Source organism: Pristis pectinata, chromosome 7 (genome assembly GCF_009764475.1).
Source record: "Pristis pectinata isolate sPriPec2 chromosome 7, sPriPec2.1.pri, whole genome shotgun sequence".
In the NCBI taxonomy this organism is placed as follows: domain Eukaryota; kingdom Metazoa; phylum Chordata; class Chondrichthyes; order Rhinopristiformes; family Pristidae; genus Pristis; species Pristis pectinata.
In genome coordinates, this window is record NC_067411.1 from 24,514,767 (window position 1) to 24,531,757 (window position 16,991).

The window sequence follows — 16,991 nt, forward strand, 5'->3', positions numbered from 1 at the left end:
CAGGTCATATCTGACTAATCTGATTGAGTTTTTTGAGGAAGTGATGAAGGTGATTCATGAAAGTAGAGCAGTGGATGTAGTCTACCGATTTAAGTAAGGCATTCGACAAGGTCCTGCATGGTAGGTTCATCCAGAAAATTAGGATGTATGGGATTCACGGTGACTTGGCTGATTGGATCCAAAATTGGCTTGCCCATAGAAGACAGAAGGTAATTGTGGATGGGTCTTATTCTGGATGGAGGTCTGTGACTAGTGGTATTCCCCAGGGATCTGTACTGGGACCTCTATTGTTTGCCATATATATATATATATATATATATATAAATGATTTGGATGAAAATGTGGTAGGTTGGGTAAGTCTGCAGACGACACAAGGATTGGTGGCATTGTGGATTGCATAGAAGATTGCCAACGGATACAGCAGGATCTAGATCAGTTGCAGGTATGGGTGGAGAAGTGGCAGATGGAGTTTAATCCAAGCAAGTGTGAGGTGCTGCACTTTGGGAGATCCAACATAAAGGGAGAATAGACAGTTAATGGCAGGATCCTTACCAGCGTTGATGAACAGAGGGAATCTTGAGGTCCAGGTACATGGCTCCCTAAAAGTGGCCGCACAGGTTGGTAGGGTGGTAAAAGAAAGAACATGGCATGCTTGCCTTCATTAATTGAGGCACTGAGTTCAAGAGCTAGGAAGTTATGTTACAGCTTTATAAAACTCTGGTTAGGTCACATTTATAATATTGTGTTCCATTCTTGTCACCTTATTATAGAAAGGATGTGGAGGCTTCGGATAGGGTGCAGAAGAGGTTTACCAGGATGCTGCTTGGTTTGGAAGACATGTGGAGAGGTTGAACAAGCTGGGGCTGTCTTCTCCAGAGCATTTGAGGCTGAGGGAAGATTTGATAGAAGCTTATAAAATTATGCGAGGCATAAATAGAGTAGAAAGCCAATATCTTTTTCCCAAGATTGCAACGTCTAAGACTAGAGGGCATGCATTATAGGTGGGAGGGGGAAAATACAAAGCCGTGTGAGGCAATTATTTTACACAGTGAGTGGTGGGTGCCTGGAATGCACTGCCAGGGGTGGTGGTGGAGGCAGATAACATTGGAGCATATGAGAGACTCTTAGATAGGCACACAAATATGCAGAAAATAGAGGGATATGGTCAATGTACAGGGAAGAGGGATTAGATAAATTAGAAGTCATTGATTTAATTAGATTGGCACAACATCGTGGGCCAAAGGGCCTGTGCTGTGCCGTGCTGTTCTATGTTCTATGTTCAATGAATGCAGAAATTATGATTAGTGAATTTGCAGATGACACAAAAATCACTAGTGTTATTGGTAATGAGGAGGATAGTCAAAGGCTACAGGATGATACTAATCACTTGGTAACATGAGCAGAGCAATGGCAGATGGCCAGGCTAGGTCTTTATTCCATGGAATGTAGAAGAATGAGGGGCAACCTTATGTTTAAAATTATGAGAGGCATAGATAAGATGGATGGTAACAGGTAACAGTCTTTTCCCCAGGGTAGGGGAGTTCAAACCTAAGGGGGCATAGATTAGGGCAAGACGGGAAAGATTTAAAAGAGACCTGAGGGGCAACTTTTCCACACAGAGGGTGATGAGTATATGGAATGAGCTGTCAGAGGAAGTGGTTGAGGGAGGTACAATAGTATCATATAAATTTTTTAAAATTTTATTTACAGCGTGGTAACAGGCCATTCCGGCCCAATGAGTCCGCACCGCCCATTTTAAACCCCCAAATTAACCTACCCGTACGTCTTTAGAATGTGGGAGGAAACCGGAGCACCCGGAGGAAACCCACGCAGACACGGGAGAACGCACAAACTCCTTACAGACAGTGACGGAAATCGAACCCCTATCGCTGGCGCTGTAATAGCGTTGCGTTAACCGCTCTACGTTACCGTGCCGCCCTAGAAGCACTTATTCCTTCATCTGAGATTTTCATCATCTGTCTTACCTCCTTACATCATTCATTATCAACTTGTTGTTTGGTGACATTCCTGTAAAGCATCGAAGGATGTATTACAGTTTTAAAGATGACATACAGAATACGATCTCATGTGGTTCATGTGATGTTCTGATTTCCCCAGGAATTCCAGTTCTGGATCCAACGTCGATGTTATCTGAACTTCTATGCACTACTGTGAGTTGCTGTGCAAGCCGTCTGCAAAGGTTCTATCATGATGAACTATACTGTCATGTGTATGACCTAATCTTTAGTCTTGGAATCCCATTGGATTTGGATTCAAAATTAGCTTGACCATAGTGGTGGAGGGGTGTTTCTCTGACTGGAGGTCCTTGACCAGTGGTGTTCCACAGGGATCAATGCTGGGACCTCTGTTGTTTGTAATATACTGTATATGAATGATCTGTAGATGGGTTGATTAGTAAGTTTGCAGAAGGCATAACATTTGGTGGAGCTGTGGAGTGTGAAGAAGGTTATCAAGGGATACAACAGGACATAGATCAGTTGGAGATATAGGTGGAGAAAAGACAGATGGAGACTAATCCAGAAAAGTTTGCGCTGTTGCACTTTGGGAGGTCAACTGTAAGGGGAAAATATACAGTAAATGGTAGGACCTTTAAGAGCATTAATGTACAGAGGGATCAAATCTATAGTTCCCTGAAAGTGGGAACACAAGTGGATCAAGTGGTAGAGAAGGCATACAGCATACTTGCCTTCACTGGTCAAGGCATTGAGTATAAAAGTTGGGAAGTCATGTTGCAAATGTATAAAACTTTGGCTAGGCCACACTTGGAGTATTGGGTGCAATTCTGGTTGCTGCATTACAGGAAGAATGTGGAGCTTTGGAGAAGGTACAGAAGAGGTTCATCAGGGTGTTGCCTGGATTAGAGAGTATTAGCTATAAAGAGAGGTTGGACAAACATGGCTTGTTATATCTGGAGTGTTGGAGACCTGATAGAATTGTATAAAATTACGAGACGCCTAGATAGATTCTTTTTCCCCAGAGTGGAAATCTCAAATACTAGCATACATACCTTTAAGGTGCAAGGAGGAAAGTTTAAAGGAGATGTGCGAGGCTATTGTTTTACAGAGAGTGGTAGGTGCCTGCAACTCACTGCCAGAGTGGTGGAAGCAGACATGTCAGTGATATTTAGGAGGCATTTAGACTTACACATGAATATGCAGGAACATGCAGGGAAATGGATCATGTGCAAGCAGATGGGAATAGTTTAATTTAGCATCATGGTTGGCATAGACATCATGGGTTGAAGGGGCTGTTCCTGTGCTGTACTGTTCTATATGAAATTTGTTTTCCTGCCTCTGATGAATGGGACCAATGGCTTCCTTCAATGTTGGTTGAGGCAAAAAAGAACTAAAATGAGCTACTGAATTTTGAGAATGCAGCTGCAAGTTTGTTTACATTGTTGGTCAAGAACAATGGTGCAGCTAAAATTCAGTCTTTTGGTTTTTCAAGAGAATTTTCTCGGGCACACCCTGCTGCTGACTGATATGTAAATACTTTTTTTACAATGAGTGCAACACCCCCTGCAGTGAATGCATTCATTAGACATTAAATGCTTCAAGTAACCTTGGAGAATGTGATAGATAATATACAACTAGATTTTCTTTCCTCACCCTCAACTAGTTTTGCTTTTGGATTCCTATTGCTGTATTTACAACGATTAGGATTTCCAATAACACCAATTGGGATTTGGATAATGTATTTCATTTATTTTGAAAAATTATGCTTCAATTGCCATTTGGGATTGAATTATGGCATATTATTATGATACATGGTGCAGATCACTGGTTTGTTTGTAGACAATGTTGTTATGCTCAAAAGCTGTTCTTTTTTTCTATATATGCTTACAATAGAGAACCCGTTGTTCTAATGAAAAAGACTTCTTGGTGCTTGCTTCATGGACTGTGAAGTACCTTTGATGTATGTTCACAGTTGTTTTGTAGAAACCCAAGTAGTCTTGCTAGGTGCCACAAACAATGAGTTAAATGACATCTTTATTGGGGATTGTTGCAAGAGGAATGCTAGTCCACGTGCCATTCAATAAATAAGGAAGCGAGCCTATTACATTATGGAGAGTGATGATATTCTGCCATTAAATGCAAGTTGCAAATAACTGGAGGAAAGACTACAAATTAAAGAGGGCATTGCTGCATTTAGTAACTGATCCTGATTAAGGAACAGCAATATATTTCTAAGCTAGGATGGTGTGGAGAGGAACCTACAGATAGTGATGCACATAAATGTAAAATTCACTTCCTCTGGGACAAGAAACCAGCTCTACCACTCACTGGATGTGTGATAATTGATCTCCAACAGAACTGTGCAAAGTACAACTCCACCACATGAAGTGTCTCCTACTTTGATTTCAATTTTACCGGGGCTTTGATGCCACAAATCTGATCTTGATTAGTTTGGGCCAAGGCTGCAATTAGATCTTGCATCACACAGGCATGGCAGAAACCAAATTTAGCATCAGCACACATATTAGTGAATGGGTGCTTACATCAATATCATTTTGGTGAGTAGATTGGTGGTGGCAGATGGGATTGGCCTGCTTTTTTTGTGAATGCATTCAGTAAATTTGTAGCTGTATTGGAATACCTTGGCTGGTAACAAGGCTGGTCTCAGAACACCACAGAGATCAGATTAAAGTGTGCAGTCCTGTGACATCTAATCATGAATGATGCTAGACTTGATGAATATCAGATTCCAGCATACAAATGCTTAAGGCTGAAATATAACCAGGGGTCAAAGCCTACATTGCTTGTTGTATTCAGTGCAGTCAGATACATTGATACATGGAGTGACTAGAACTGGTTAAAGACCCAACTTGTCACCTCTTTCAATGGAAGGCCCACATTTTAAACCTTTCAAGAGCAGCACTGAACAGGTCCTAGTTAAATTCACAGGTGGTATCCATATGACTGTGCAAGATGCACTTTGATTTTTCATTGCTAGCCACACCATCTCCTTCCATTCATATCTCATGGAAAGAAAAACAATACATCAGAAAGACCCAAAATAAGTAGTAACTATGCTTTGTTTTTATTAAGGTATCTTTATTAGTCACATGTATTTCACTGTGTTTCAATGTACATCTTTTTGCGTAGTGCTCTGGGGTCAGCCTGCAGGTGTTGCCATGTTTCTGGCACCAACATAACATGCCCACAACTCAACCTGTATGTTTTTGAAGTGTGGGAGGAAACCAGAGCACCCTGAGGAAACCCACACAGACACAGGGAGAATGTACAAACTCCTTACAGTGGCCAGATTTGAACCCAGGTCACTAGCACTGTGAAGTGTTATGCTAACTGCTGCACCACTGTGGGGAAATTAGCAACTTCCAAGTGCTACTAGTTTATATGGCACTGATACACACTGGACAAAATTGGGAACAAATTTCCAAATCCTGCCACTAATCTTATGCATCAACAGGACCTGTCTAGAAAAATAAAACCAGTATCATGTGACCAAGGTCTCCATCCTAACCCATACTATTCAAATTATATTAAAAATAAAATGAAAACCCAGGACATTGTTTCTTCCATCTAATTGCATTAAATTTCTATTTTTATACAACATGCTCAAGAACTTGAGGCTAGATCTTACCCCATTTAGTGTCTATATTTACAATTAAAGAATTTTTAAATGGTGCATTTCCTCAAATTTGTATTTGCAATACCATTGCTCCTTATTTGCAGAACAGTTTCAAGTGTGTGAACAGACAAGTCAGTAGTAGAAATAGTAATCCAATACTGCATTAGGATAGCGCTATCTTTAATTTTGATACTTGAAACTAGGATAGGTCAAGACAAAAGTATCAACTGTGAAGGAAAGTTGCCTTGGGTAAAGTATGCAAAATAATGACTTTCATCATAGCTTTTCAATTTATTTAATGCTAATGCTTCAAAGATCTGAACAGCTTTTACAGTTTTCTTAATATTCTTAAGACTAGCTTCAAATAATTCATTCTTTTACTCTATTTTCACAGCTACTTTTCTTCAGGCAGGATGTATGGAGGGTCATTTCACAGATGCCAAGTCAGTTAATATTAAAAAGTGACTTAAAAAATAAATCAGTATAAAAAGCCAGTTTATGTACAAGCTTTAAAATAATAGCAAAAACTAAGTGTTGGTGTTCCAGTCCAACAAAATATGAAAAATACAGGACTATTCTTGAAACATTTAAATATGTCACACCATTCTTAAAATATATACACCATATACATAAATTGAAATAAAAACAATGGATACAGGGGGATTGACAATTCCCAAAATATAAACAAACGTCAAGTCTGTAACAGTTGTGTGGTTTATAGACAAAGTTACATATACAAATTCAATACATCTTGCTATTTATATTGAAATTGTATTTGGACAAAACTTAGCTTGAAGTTATAGCAGCTATTTCATGCAAAGCCATTGAATAATGATTGAATGAAATTTCTGGCACCATTTCAGTTAATTACTTCCAAATTGGATTAATACTCAGTTGATTTAAAATCTAGGTGCTAAAACAAAACTTGATGGGTTTTAAGTATAGCATGTAAAATGGAATCAAAGCTATACCTCCACATTAATGTTTAACAGTTGCTTGTTGTGGTAGTAACTTTACTGGCAGAAGTATAGGAAGTCGATCTTTTGGAATATTTCAGGGAAGTAATGGAAGCCTGGACACTTCTAACAGTTCTGACACTACGACACCGCAGTGTATTTTGAACATGATCTCTAAAGTCTTTGGAAACAAAGTAATAAACAAAGGGATCAATGCAACTATTTATGCTAGATAGACAAAGGCTTATAATGTAAAGAGCATACACACTGCCATTCTGATTATATCTTATCATATAATAGTGGACAACAAGAATAACATTGCTAGGTGTGAAGCAAACTAAATACATCACCAGAACAGTGATAATCAAACTAATTGCTCTCTTGCGACTTTTCCCAATGCCATCTTCACCAGATGAAGCTTTCAATGTTTTGATCATCAATACATATGCAGTCAAGGTCAATAATGCTGGAAAGAAAAATATCCCAATAGCCAAAGACAGAAAGTAGTCAAACATGCTAGAAGCCAACTTTGCTTCTGGTAGGACATCATGACAGGTTACAATGTTAAGGTCAGCAATCTTTGCTGTTTGCTGATTATTTAAGTATAATGGTATTGTGCCCAATACAATCAATATCCAAATGAAAATTGATACACCATAAGCTATGTCAGTCTTCCTCCTTGCCTGAGAAATTGGTTTTACAACCACCCAGTACCTTTGAACACTGAGGCAGGTAATGAATAAAATGGAACAGTACATGTTTCCATAGAAAAAAACAACTAGCACTTTGCACATTCCTTCTCCAAAAATCCAATTGTTGCCATTCAAATGGTATGCAATTTTCAAAGGGAACAAGATAATAAACAGGAGATCTGCCAACGCCAAGTTAGCCATGTAAATAGCTGCTGGGTGTTTAATCTTGGTTCGACAGGCAAAGACCCACAGTGCCATGGCATTCGCAGGCAAACCGATGATGAATACAATAATGTAGACCATTGGCAAAAAGATTGTTGTCAATCCACTGGTCAGAACAGATGCAGCGTACTTATCAATCACCAAGGCAGAATCAGGGTCACTCTCATTTGTTTTTGTGCCAATAAAGCTTCGACTTTCTGAAAGTAAAGGAGAATGTTGTTAACTGCATTTTGTTAAATAATATTTCAGTTTGCAATTTTCACTTAAAACAGTTGATAGTAAGACACTTGCATTTTAGAAAGCAACCAAGTACTGGAACATTTTGTAACAATGGGATCTGGGGGTCCTGAAGCATGAAACAACAGTTGATAGCCACATATAAGTGATAAGGCCAATAGCAAGGGACAAGGCCAACAAAGTTGATCTTTGTTACTAGGGGTGCAGAGAATAAATGCAGGGAAATTTTTATGAAACTTTACAGAAAAATTGAAACCCCACATCTGGAGTACTGCACACAATTTTGTTCTCTAAAGGATGTGCCTACATTGGGGCTGAGAAGGTACACTACATTGATTCCTGGGATGAAGGAGTTATGATATGAAGAGTATAGAAGAATGAGAGATGATCTGATGAAACATACAATATTGAGGGGAATTGTCAGGTTGGATGTTGAGAGGATATTTCTCCTAGTGGGGGGTATCTAGAACTGGCAGGGGGACAAAAGATATTCAGAATAAAAGGTGATAGATTTAAGACTGATGGAAGAATTTTTATTTTTTGAAGGTCAATCTTCAGAATTCTCCACCCTTGAGACCTGTGGAGGCAGAGTCATTGTATATATGCAAGGCAGAGCTTGACAGACATTTGAACTGTAATGGAGTCAAGAGATATGGGGAAAGAATGAGAAAGTGAAGTCAAGGGCAAGATTGGATCAACCATGATCTTAATGAATGGTTGAACAAGCTTGAGGCTTCAGTCAAACAATTTGAAGTTTTAGAAGGTTTTTGTTTATTAGTCACATGTGCATCAAAACAGTGAAATGCATCTTTTTGCATTACTGAGAACGTGCTGGGGCAGCCTGCAAGTGTCACCACTCTTCCAGCACCAACATAGCATGCCCACAGTTTTGATTTAATTATTGGTTCTATAAGTAAGCTTTCAACACTAATTTTCATGCTACTTCTATTGAATTGAGAAACCAGCTGCATTTGTACATTTAGGCCAAGTATTGAGAAAGGCAATTGTGTTTGATGCTTTTACTAGAACAGTCAAAACAAAAGGAATAAATGGTTTGTTCTGGGATGTTAGGTAGCAATGAGTTGACTATCCCAAGGATAAGTACTAGGCTTCAGCTACTCATAATACATCAATGATTTGCATGAGGAAAAAACAACACTCTGGTTTGTTTATGACATTAAACAAATTGAGATTGTGAATTAAGGTGAATGCAAAGACTAAAAGGCATCACAGACACAGATGCTGCAATCTGGAGCAATACACAAAATACTGAAGAACTCAGCAGGTCAGGCCAGCATCTGTGGAGGGAAATGAACAGTCAACGTTTTGGGTTGAGACATTTCAGGTCAAGACCCTTCATCAGGACTAAAAAGAAATACAATACTGAGAGTGTCAAAACACAGCAGATGAAGTATAGGTGGACAAGAGCAGGGTTATCCACTTTGTGGGGTAAAACAAAGATTATGTACTGTATTATTTAATGATATTAGATTGAGAAGGGTTGATATTAAAAAAGATCAATCAGCAAAAGCAAATATACAAGTGTGGCAAACAGTTACAGCAGTAAGTGGCATGGTGGCCTTCATAGCAAGAATATTTGCACACAGGATGTCTTGCTGTAATTATACAGGGGCAGGAATATTGTGTAGATTTGGTGCAGTAAGAGGTTCAACAGACTGAAACCTGGGTTGGCAGGAATGTCCTTTGAAAATTAGGTTAACTGTTTGTATTCATGGAGTTAAGAATGAAAGGGATTCTAATTGAAATACAACTGACAGCTGGATAGACTAGATGCAAGGCAGATGTTTTCCCCTGGCCCAGGTCAGTCTCAGGATATGGGGCAAGATATTTTAGGACAGGGACGAGAAATTTCTTTACTCAGTGCTAAACCTGTGTAATTTGTAGAGGCCAAGCTGCTGAATATTTTTAAGGAGATAAATTTCTAGATACAAGGCACCAAGGGCTGTGGGAGGAGGGGGTGGGGGTAGAGAATATGGTACTGTGGTTGATGATAAGCCATGACTATCAAATAGCATAGCTGGCTCCAAAGGCCAAATGGCCTACTTATGCCCCTAATTTTCTACATATCTAAATTATTAGTGCAATGTTTGTACCTTACCAATAGATGCACTATATTTAGATGGTACATATTGACAGTTGTCTGTGTTATCCAGTAAAAAAGCACGAGACTTGACCACAGTAGAAATACCATCAACACTCAGAGCTGAGTCATCTCAACTAATTAGATAGGAATGAAGGCGAGGAACTTCCAGAGTAACAGAAGGATGAAATAAGCTTGCTCTTCCCAAGACAAGATAGGTACAATGAGTCCTGTGGTGTGGGTTTCTAGAAATGCTTGGAATATCAAACTGGCTTTGAAACTTTGCAATAACAGCTACTTCCTTTTCAGCTGGAAGGTTTCTGATCCCAACAACTTTTAGTGAAAATTATCAAACTCAAGCCCTTCATCCCCAGCAGCATCTTGATAAAGCTCCACTCTACCTTAAAGTTTTCACATCTTTACTCAAATGTGTCTACAATAAATGATTCAGGACCCAACAAGTTATTTAAAGTTTGAGCATGACTATTTTCCTATTTATTCATGTAACAAACATGATATTTTTCTTTAAGCTTGCTGTGCCATCATTAAGGCTTTGTATAATGCACAATTCATTCACATTTTCAAAACTGTCAAAACACTTTCCAATTAGTCCTTTCAAAATTCATCCCTCCACACTTAACTTTCAATTCCATCTTCCATGCTTCTTCCCATCTCATTACCTGTCCTTCTTCCAGTCCAAGTGCTGAAAGACTCCCACTGCACTATTCTTGCTGTAAACTGCAGCTCTTTACCAATACACCTGCACTAGGTTTCTAGCACAGTGGAATTAGTTTCGTCATACAAGCGTCTCTTTAAAATTTTAGTCACTTTCCACAAATTGCTCTAAACCAAATCAATCTGTTTCAGAATCTGGAAATCTGAAATAAAGACAAAATTGCCAGAACCAGGTCAGGCAGCATCTGTGACAATAGGTCAGGGTTGATAGAATAGATGTTATTCTCCTTCCATATTTGCTGTCTGACCTGTTGAGTGTTTGATATTTTCTGTATATTCCACAACCCCAATCATTAGGGTAAAGTACCAACTAATATCACATTTTGTTACATGACTTAAATTTGCCTCTTGCTGACTTTTGCATCTAAAAATTCAGTCCATCTCCTCAAATATACTGTGACATAGCCACCTCAGCCTTCTGTAGAAGAGAATTTCAAAGGTTCCCCACCCTCAAGGATTTTTTCATTTCAGTCCTAAATGTCACAGACTATATCCTGAGAGCAACTCCTAATTCTAGATATCCAGCCAGGGTAAGACATCCTCTGCATCCAATCTGTTCTCCTACCAATTTCATACATTTCAATGAGATTTTTTTGTTCTTCCAAACACTGGTGAACAGGCCTATTCTACCCTTATATGACTGTCTTCCAATCCCAGCAACCCATCTCAAACTTTCGTTGTGCTCTCTCAATGGCAAGTAGAGCCTTTTTTAGGTAGGGAGTCCTCAACTACACGCAATACTCCAGGAGCAACATTACCAACGCTTTGTGTAACTATTTTTGCTCCTGTAATCAAAACCTCTTGTTTTGAAGGCCAATGGACTATTTACCTTCAAACTGATTGCTGCATCTGCATGTTTCTTTCAATACTCTGACGTACAAGAGATCCCTCTCTCTATTTTTTATATTATATATATATATTATATATATAATATTATATTATATTATATATATAATATTATATTATATATATATTATTATATATATATATATTATATATATATTATATATATTATATTATATATATAAAATATAATATTATATATATATTATATTATATATATATATATTATATATATATTATATATATATATATAATATTATATTATATATATATATATATTAAAAGCCTCCCAATTAAATACTCTGGCTTTGCTTGTCTAACCAAAGTGATGAAACTTGACATTTTTCCATGCCCTACTGCACCTGCCAAGTACAAAGTTAAAACAGACTTCAGATGCTGGAATCGAGAATTATAACAGAACACTGGAAGAACCCAGGTCAAGCAGCATCTGTGGAGGCAGAGAGGAGCAAGTTGACAAGATCCTGCATCAGGACTCAGGGAAGCAGGAAATATTTCATATCAGTTTACCACCCAATGGTGTGAATATTGAATGTTCCAATTCCACAGCCCCACTGCTCTCCTCCCACACACTCATCTATCCTAGTTTTCTTCTTGTTCATCCCTCCCTCCAGTTTGTTCCTTCTGCATATCATCCCCTCTTCATCTAGTTCCACCCATCACTTACCAGCATCTATCCCACCCCACCCCTTCACATACTGCTATCTACTGCAGTCTTTCCCATTCCCTGATGCAAGGTCTTGACCCCACTGGTCAGCTTGTACCTTTTGCCTATACAGATGCTGCTGAGTTCTTCCAGCACTGTTTTTGCATCAGCCAAGTATTGTTCACTCATTCAACATGTGCAAATCACTTTGAAGTCTCTTTGCATCATAATCTCACCCAGTTTTATGTCATCAGCAAACTAAAATATTCCACTCAAATCTCCATCCAAATCATTGAAATATTGATCCCTGCAGTACCCAACTAATCACCACTTGCCATCCATAAAAAGATGGATTTATTCTGACTGTCCCCATCTACAAACAATTTTCAATCCATGCCCATATATCATCTCCAATCCAAAGTGGTTTAATTGCACAAACCAACCTCCTGCAATTTTATGAATGACCTTCTGAAAATCCAAATACACCATATCCATTGGTTCTCCCTCACCTACTCCAGCACATGCATCAAGAAAACTCTAGTAGGTTTGTCAAATACGATTTCCACGTTGATGTTTGTCTAATCCCATTGATATTGTCTAAAGAGTCTATTGGGCTTCAGCCTTAGAACCACTATTTTTCTTATTAATGTCTTGGGTGTGGGTACAAAGGGACAATTTCCAAATGTGCAGAACTTAGAGGTGTAGTGAACTGTGAGGTGTTACGGACTCAGTGAAAGTCCCTTTAAGATAGAGAGTGTGTGTGTATGTGTGTGTGGGGCGTGCTTACGTCAATAGAAGATAAAGGACGTAATGACGTTGTTGAAGAAGTCAGAAAAAGAAGAAGAAAGAGAGAGAGAGAAGGGAGAGAGACACCAGCCTGCTTGTTTTCTCTATCGATGGATGAGAAACAATAACTGTGTTTGCCACTGAAATCCATGTATGGAAGTTGGAAGTAATCCGGTGGAGTTCACTTTGTTGCTGACCTGTAGAAGGAAACAGGTATTTGTGTGTGGACGACCACGGTTCGGATGCTTTTCGGGGTGAGGAAGTCACTACCGAGTAAACACTGAAGTGTCGTTTGGGTTCCATCGTGGAACATTTGGATTTCGTATGTACTCTCTCTATGTTTTTCTACATCTACATCTTATCTTCAGACAACGGTGGTTGTTGAAGAAGCCCTTGCTCATGTTTCACCTTATGGCTTGCGGAACTGAACTTTAAGAACCATTCAGGAACTGGGAGTTTTGGACTTTGTCACACACACACACACACGAAGAGTTTAGTTTTGGGGTTAACGTTCGAGGTTTAACATTCTTGAATTCTAACATACTAACATTTTTTTTAAAAACTTTTATTTTACGTATTATCATAAGTAGTGATTAATAAAATAGTTTTTAACACTGAATCATGCTCAGTGTGTTTCTTTTGTTGCTGGTTTGTGACAGAGGCCAGTAATACACTTCAAGATAGAGGGGCTGGTGGAATGCACAAATACATGGTGGATGAAATTTAATGCTGAAATGAGAAATTATGCACTTGAGTAGAAGTAACAAGCAGCAACACAAGCCAGAAGGCAATTGAAAAAAGGAGAAAATCTAGGGGTATTAGGGCCCAATTCTTTGGAAATCACAAGGGAGATTATAAATAAAAATGGAAAATAGTATTCAAGCAAATAAAGGTAGAGTTCAAGAAAAAGGAAGCCATGAAAAATCTTTAAAACCTTGGTTCAGACACATCTATTGTATTATGACTAGTTTTGGGCACCACACTTCAGGAAAGATGCAAGGGGCTTTGCAGCGCAGGAGATATTTACCAAAATGACTCAAGCAATCAGGAACTTCAGTTACATGGATAGACTAGAGAAGCTGGGATTTTTCCATGAAACAGAGGGGGTTGCTAGAAAATCTGATAGGAGATAATCTAAATCAAGTATAGGCAGTAGATAGAAAGACTGTTCCATTTGGTGGAAGGGTCAAATACACAGAATGAAGCTATTTGATAGAAGAAAAAACTTATGTCACTTTTGGTTAAAAGACTATTAGCATGGTGAGTGGATGGGGTCTGGAATGGACTGCCAGAAGTGGAGGCAGATTTAATTGTAGTGCTCAGAAATGAGCTGGATACATTTGAAAGGTAAAAATTTGCAGGAGTATGGTGAGGGTGGAGGTGGACTTAATGTACAACTCTAAGAACCGGTACAGGCTGAACATGTTAACTGGCCTTCAATGCTGTAACTATTCTAAAATTGGCTTTTGGCACAGAAGTTAACATTTCACTCTTGCACTTACTCAATTTAAAGGTGTCCAGAGCCATTTTTGTCAAACAATAACATTCTACAACCATTGCACTATTGCTGATCTGATTGTCAAAACATATGGGTAGAAAGCTAGATAATTTTTGCAAGTGTGCCACCCCACCTAAAAGGAAGAGAAATGTATTACCAGCCCACTGCTAATCATAGTGAGTTTAAAAATCCAGCATCACTAAAGAGCTTAGAAACAAAAACAAGTGCAACCCTTCTTCCTTAAAATTAGCTATTCAACCAGAATACCTAATGGAAGTACAACCACCACTTTGGATAAATTGTTTAAAATCTGTGGCTACTGTCACTCAGTTTCATTAACTTTAAATGTTTCTCCTAGGAAACCATTTTTCACTCCACCCTTCTAGTCATAGTTACATCACTTACACCAAAACAAATTCTAATTACAGCTACATAGTCATTGTTTGGGTTTAGCCAGGTAACCTACATATCCAAAAATAAAAGAATCTCCTCAAACCAGTTCAACCTTTGCAAAGGGCCCAGCGAAAGGCTGTTAATTCTCCACCCCATTTTTTCCATGGAGTATCTGAGGACTTTGCCTGTGTTTTGTGCTGAAATATAATTGCACTGCTGTATGGGCTGGGATTATATTCCCTTAAATTCAGGATTTGCAAGAATACATTTAATTTTGTAAAACTTTTTTTTAAAATTTAAAGCTTAATCTTGTCTGCATTTTGTAGCAATATTCTGAACAATAAATTATGTTACACCCAGATGCAGAACAGTGTGCCAAATACAAAATGAACTCTTCTCAATGTTTCACTTCTCAAACCACCTTAATTTTCATCCACTTTCAGATTTACACTGTGATAATCTAATGATTTAGATTCCAAGCACAAATTCCTCTGAAGTCACACATCAGGCATTCCTGAACTTCTGAAGTGCTTAAAAAGTGTTCATTATTTTCTGAACAAACTCCCTTCCCCCATCATCCCACAATTAAGAATTACGCCTTGTGTTCTTGTGATTTATTACCGGTGGATTTTGTTCTTGAACAATGTCATGGCACCATTGGTCTTCAAAACTTTTATTGCACCAGTCTTGTGAAATAACTATAGCTCTTAATCTACAAGTCTAGATAATATTTAATGTCTATAAAAGTAACCGCAAGGTAGTTATGGCCAATCAGTCAAAATACTCACTATAGCAATCGTTTTCCCAATAGTATATCAGAGCGTGGCACAAAATTGACTCAATTTGCTCAGTCATGAAAACTGAACACCATGATAATAGGGAGGTATGAACAGTGATTAAAAAGCTTGAATTAGCTGAAAACAACCTTGATTTAAGAGTATACTCTTGTCGGACTCCATCGTATGACAACACATGGAGCAAAATGCCAACATATACACGCGATATATTTACATTGCAAATCATAGAAAGATCAGTTTTCCGTCCACATCAGCAGTGCAATGAAACCCCTGATTTCAGCAATTCACCTGCTAATACCCCTGCTTATGTTTAGTTAAAATGAAGAAACAGAGCTTTCAAAAGAAGAGATTAGGTAAAAGGTCATCAATAAACAAGATTCCAAGAGACAACCAGAATTAAATTTCATCCCCCAACCCCCACCACTACTACAAAAAGGCGTGGCTCCTTCTCGTGCAATCCGACACACATAATAGCCGTAAACACAAAGTCGCTCGTTGCGGAACTCAGCTGAGTTTCAACTTCGGGCACTGGTGTTAAAAACATTGACACATCTTAAACGTCGTGGTCTGGGTTAAAATGGTGAACGAAATTCCAGTGCTTCTGTTATAGTGTTCATGCATAGACAGAATTATTCAAGCAACGAAGAAGGTTTTCCTCTTGCATGCCCCACCTCTCTCTCCAAGGAGGCGAAGAGAACATTTGGGTTTCCAATTGGTAATCGCCCGCATTTTAAGATGGTTTTGCGACCACGTCGTCTCCTTGCCCACCGCCCCCCCCCCCCCCCCCCCCGGACTTACGTGCATGGCAAACAGGAATGACCAACACCCACGCCAACAATATTGTCCAAAGCATCCTTCAGAACTGGTTCCCGTGCGGCTTCACTGGAATCAATTCCAAAGCAGAACTTGCGCACGAAACGAAGTAACTAACCAAACTTTAGTCATCTGTCTTGCGGGGCTCTATATATAAGGTGTTCAGGGGGTGGGGCTTCGGTTACCTGGACACTGACTGATTGGCAGGTGCGTCTGGTGTAAACGAGGCGGCGGTGAACGTGGCCAGTGAGGTATTTGGTCCTGCACTAGGGGCGGGTCTAACTGGTTGACTAACAGTGTGGCACCTGGCTTTCCCTAGAAGGAAGGGTTTCAGCCGTCAGACTGATACTCGCGTAGTTTCAGTGCCGACCAGAGTGAGTCATCGACGTGCTAGTCTCGGAGGAGTCTATTGCAGAAGTTCACACACACGCCTCTTTGTAGAAATGCACATACTGCACGGCGTTTATTACAGAAGTAAGATTGATGATATTATTGTCCGAGTTGTAAAGTGAGACATACAGCTTTGTTTTATTTACTGATTGGATCATAGAGTCACACAGCATGGAAACAGGCCATTCGGCCCACCACATCCACATTAATCCCATCTTCCACACTTGGCCTGTAGCCTTCTGTGCCTAGGC

At 39.1% G+C, this 16,991-nt stretch overlaps 1 protein-coding gene across 1 annotated transcript; it reads right to left on the reverse strand.

The window, feature by feature from the left end:
- Nucleotides 1-5,892: 5,892 nt before the first annotated feature.
- On the reverse strand, nucleotides 5,893-16,476 carry f2rl1.2 (coagulation factor II (thrombin) receptor-like 1, tandem duplicate 2). The gene is made up of 2 exons (XM_052020533.1): nucleotides 16,336-16,476; nucleotides 5,893-7,680 (listed from the first exon to the last, which is right to left on the reverse strand). The coding sequence occupies exons 1-2, from the start codon at nucleotides 16,388-16,390 to the stop codon at nucleotides 6,599-6,601; spliced, it is 1,137 nt and encodes a 378-aa protein (XP_051876493.1). The 5' UTR covers nucleotides 16,391-16,476; the 3' UTR covers nucleotides 5,893-6,598.
- Nucleotides 16,477-16,991: the final 515 nt, after the last annotated feature.

Excerpts from the sequence above, each read along its gene's own strand:
- f2rl1.2 (XM_052020533.1), bottom strand. The coding sequence starts at position 16,390 with ATGCTTTGGACAATATTGTTGGCGTGGGTGTTGGTCATTCCTGTTTGC. Across the intron at positions 7,681-16,335 it reads CATTCCTGTTTGCCATGCAC|AAAGTCGAAGCTTTATTGGC; the intron begins GTAAGTCCGGGG and ends CTTTACTTTCAG.